This window comes from Macadamia integrifolia, unplaced genomic scaffold (assembly GCF_013358625.1).
Source record: "Macadamia integrifolia cultivar HAES 741 unplaced genomic scaffold, SCU_Mint_v3 scaffold3177, whole genome shotgun sequence".
In the NCBI taxonomy this organism is placed as follows: Eukaryota; Viridiplantae; Streptophyta; class Magnoliopsida; order Proteales; family Proteaceae; genus Macadamia; species Macadamia integrifolia.
The window spans coordinates 1,926-6,453 of NW_024869271.1; the positions used below are offsets into that span (position 1 = coordinate 1,926).

The 4,528-nt window shown below is 38.8% G+C and overlaps 1 protein-coding gene across 2 annotated transcripts; it reads left to right on the plus strand.

Annotated features, from left to right (window-relative positions):
* Nucleotides 1–1,124: 1,124 nt before the first annotated feature.
* LOC122067868 (S-protein homolog 5-like) lies at nt 1,125–4,134 on the plus strand. Of its 2 annotated transcripts, none has more exons than XM_042631709.1 (2): nt 1,125–1,591; nt 3,755–4,134. In XM_042631709.1, the coding sequence occupies exons 1-2, from the start codon at nt 1,176–1,178 to the stop codon at nt 3,762–3,764; spliced, it is 426 nt and encodes a 141-aa protein (XP_042487643.1). In that variant the 5' UTR covers nt 1,125–1,175; the 3' UTR covers nt 3,765–4,134. The 2 variants fall into 2 exon arrangements, with proteins under 2 accessions (XP_042487643.1, XP_042487644.1); XM_042631710.1 differs by having other exon boundaries at nt 3,761–4,134.
* Nucleotides 4,135–4,528: the final 394 nt, after the last annotated feature.

Below are 4,528 nucleotides of genomic sequence, written 5' to 3' on the forward strand. Positions count from 1 at the left end.
ATAGTTGTTAGCCATAAATTGAGGCACATTTTATATTATTGTTCGATATAATAGGTTTTTTAACTATATCAAAGATATTTTAGTGGTATTTTCATTTTGGGGATTATAGCCAATACCAGTAAAGAGATATATGTATCATTGTAGCCTAGGTGGGAGATTGTTGGCTTGTGGGCTTAACAAATACATAATGGTCTACTGGGCCAGGCTATTTTGGCCCACTCCAAGTGGGATATTCCTAGCCTAATCCATTGTGGAAATGGATTATGGTTAGGGCTCTATTATAAATAGAGGCTATTAGTCCCTGTAGCCATCACTTACCTTTCATTATTGGAAGCATTAACTCTCGCACAAGAGTTGATACATATGAGAGAGAATTCCAAAGGTGAAAAGCTGCAGAAAACCTTAGCGAAGGGACTCCACTGTGTAGTTCCTCTCAGTTGCCAATGAGGGACTTTTCATCTGACATTTAAAGGACCGATCTTCATGCAATAGGTATGTTTGTTGTTCCATTACTTTCATTTATCATGTTCTATCACTATGAGGGTATATTCTTTTGGTGTTCTAGTCTCTAGAACCCCCAACAACTATCACTGAACAACATTTATATAGAAAAAAATTTGGCCTTCTAGCTCCACATTAAGGCGAAGAGAAATATTCCATTGGTTGAAGGATCATTGCCGGGTTGTGTGACATGTGCACCAACACGACCAATGAGAGAATGTGTGCATAGGGTGGGGAATTTCCTGTTTCAGACATGTGCCTAGCACACTTGCCATGCAGGTTGGGACGACACTTTTTTCTTATTCTAAACATGTGTTGCCTTCATTCTCTCGGTAAGTAACATGTGTTGTAACTGCAGTGTGACTTTTCATCTATTGCTCATATTGACGGTTCAGATTTGGGAGTTTAAACAACTTTCCTTATCATGTAACCCTCATAAATGCAGTCTTATCAAGAGGGGGATCGTTGTTAGGCTGTGTGACCCTAGGCCAGCTTGAGGCCAATGAGAGTACGCACACATGCATCCAAAAAGGGGATGAGGTGGTCATTTCACCCTATATATATATATATATATATACTGTGGAAGCGAAGTACATATATATATATTATATTGAGGAGGAGGAGGAGACCTGTGTTTGTGAATCACAACCAAATTAGCCTAGAGAAGAAGCAAGATGAATTGTTCTAGTATTATAAGTAAGCACAGGGTGAAGCTATTAATTCTGATCATATGGGTGAGTGAGTTCTCATCTATTACTGCTGTGGATGCTAAGAGACATGTTCGAATAATAAACGAATTGGGTGAAGGTTATGTACTGACGATCCATTGCAAATCAAGGGATGATGATTTGGGTGTCCATTACCTTCCCCATAATGAGTATTTTGACTGGCGTTTCAATGACAACATTTGGGGAAGTACACTTTTCTTTTGCCACTTTCAATGGAGAGATGCAGATGTGTATTTTGATATTTATGATGCAACAAGAGATCGACTTCGTTGTTCTCTGTGCTGGTGGTCTGCGAGGATTGATGCTCTTTATTCTGTGGACTACAATACTGGTGCAGCTGAAGCTTGGCTTCATTGGCATGGGTAAGTGTAGTTAGAGTTTAATTAGCTACCTTCCTACTTACTTTCTCTGTGTGAAAATAAAACAGAAACAGGTTTATTATAAAGAGAAATGAACTTCTATTTTTGTAATCATTCACTGTGAATTGAGTTCTTGAAGCCTGTGTTAACATGAGAAAGTTAATTTTGTTTCAACACTGAAAAACTGAAATGTACCCATGAAGGACGAGAAAGAAAAAAAGAGCTAACCGTGTATGCATACAATTGTTGAATGAAGGATAAGGGTTTATAGTGTAGCCCTTCACCCCACTTTGACAGCTGTGTATATGGTCTTGCTTGGTGCATGACTGTGCACAAAATCTCTTCTTTTTTTTTTGGTTAACCAAGGTACGCGTAAGCTGGCCTGGGCACAAAACCTCTCTCTCCCCTCCCTTAATTAAATCTATACAATTCTTGAAGCTGTTGTTGGGGTGTCAATTTCCAGCCCGGTTGGAATGATCAAATAGATTGGTTCAGCCTGGCCAGATCGATCATTGATTGATTTGGTTTTGGTTTGAGATTCTATGAAATAGGCTGAAATGATTGAATCGAGCAGTTCAGCCCGAACGGAATCCAACCCTTCAGTTTGGGGTTCTTTGAGACCCATAGAAATTGAAACCCAATCGAATCAATTGAATTATCCACCGATATGAAAGCCGGATCAAAAATGATAAAAAACCCATCATTTTTTGTGCCTTGTGAACTTTTTTTATTGTAAGGTTTGTTAAGTACAACGGTTTCTAGCAAGTCAAATTCAAAATACTAGTAGACCTAGTCAATGTAAATCCCATTTTTGTAGGAACTTCCTAATCCGCTTGAGCTTATCTCTTTGTAACTGTAATTTTCAAATTTAAATTTGAATGTTATATAAAGACAGCCAAACCCAACGATATGGGTAAGGAAAATACAATTTTAAATCTATTTTACATGGTATCAATCGACCATAGAGATTCTTGGTGCCAACATGTCTTCTTCCTCCTCTGCTGCTATCTCTTCCCCTTCATCCCCTGCTCCTCCCAATATTTAGCATTATCTTCACTCAAACTCACTTCAGAAAACTATCCCCTTTGGAAAACACAGACATACCCTTTGCTGCGAAGTCAAGACTTGATCGGTTTTATTGATGGCAGTTCGACCTATCCTTCCTCCACCCTTATTACTGCAGGAACTACTGATCCTCAACCTAATCTGGCTTATAGTGATTGGGTTCGCAAGGACCAGTTAGTAATGAGTTGACTCCTCTCCCCTCTGACTCAAGATATTACGTAGTGGGTCTCACTACAGTTGCTGAGGTTTGGATTGCCCTTCAATCTGCATTTGGTACACTATCTTACACAAGTGTACTTCAACTACACATGCAATTGCAGAACACGTCATAGGGATCCAAATCTATTTCTGAATACTTACGTGAAGTAAAGTTCATCTCTGACCAATTGGCGGCTGCCAATAAACCAATTGGAATAGAGAAGCTTAATGCTATCATTTTCAGGAATCTTGGATCTGACTTTAGCGACATAGTTGCAGCATTGGCAACCAAGGCTGAGCCCATTCCTTTCCAGGATCTGCATTGACTATTGCTCAGCCACGAGCTTTGCCTCAAGACCGCACTCTCTATCGCTTACGCAAATCTCAGCCATGTTCAACCTGGTGCTTCCTCTACCACTCCAGCCTGTCCATGTTTGAACCCACCATAGTATGACAATAATAATTCTACTCATGGTTCAAACTCAAAGAATAAGAGAAGTGATCGCTGCTATATATGTGCAAAATTCAACCACACTGCTGCCAAGTGTTATTATAGATACACAAATAGCAACAATGCTGCTCCACAACCTGTTGCCCACATGGCTGGAATTCTCCCAACTCCTACCACTACTATGCTGGAATGGTTTCCAGATACGGGAGCCACGCATCATATTACACCGGGTCTTGCCAACCTCCAAATCTCTTCTGGATATTATGGTGATGATACCTTAAGGGTTGGTAATGGTGTTGGTTTACCTATTAATAGTATTGGTTCATCCACTTTTAAGTCTAATTCTCATCCATTCCAATTTTCTAATATTCTCCATGTCCCAACAATCACTAAAAAACCTATTGTCTATTCATCAATTTACCAAAGACAACCACTATTATTTTCTTGTGAAGGATCAGGTAACAAAGACGCCACTCCTCCAAGGAGCTCTCAAGGGCGGGTTGTACCATTTGCAAAATCTCCACTCCATCAATAAACAACCTCAAAAAGCAGCCCATATTGGTGAAACAGTCTCTTCAGATGCTTGGTATGCTGGGTTGGGCCATCCACACTCTCACACTATTCGCTCTATTATTAATTCTCAGTCATTGCCTTGTTCTGTTTCAGCACTTAATAAATGTCCAGCTTGTTACATGGGCAAATCTCATAAAACAGCCCTTCCTCTAATAGGCACTATTAGTCATGAACCTCTTGATTTAGTTTTTACAGATGTATGGGGTCCTGCATATCAAACTTCCAGTACTTCTCATAATTATTTCATTATATTTGTGGATGACTTCTCAAAGTTTACCTGGTATTACCCTTTATCCAAACGTTCTGAAGTACACTTAATATTTGAACGGTTTAAACTCATGGTTGAGAAACAATTTTCTCGTCTAATCAAAGCACTCCAATCAGATTGGGGTGGCGAGTTTCGTCATTTAAATAAAACTCTTCAGAATGCAAATTCATTATGATAAATGCTGTATCTTTTTTTTTTTTTTTTTTTTTTTTGTCTATCACTATAACATTCTTTGAATTTAAGTGGAAAAATATGGAAAAGGGTCATTCTGGTTGGGCAACGACAGATATTTTTAGTAGGTCCCTATTTATATGTCAAATTCAGTTTAAAAGGAAATTTTCTACACAACAAAATAAAGTATTAGAAATTGAAATGCCAAGAGGGT

What these genes read in the sequence shown, in the direction of transcription:
- LOC122067868 (XM_042631709.1), top strand. Translation starts at nt 1,176, where the DNA reads ATGAATTGTTCTAGTATTATAAGTAAGCACAGGGTGAAGCTATTAATT.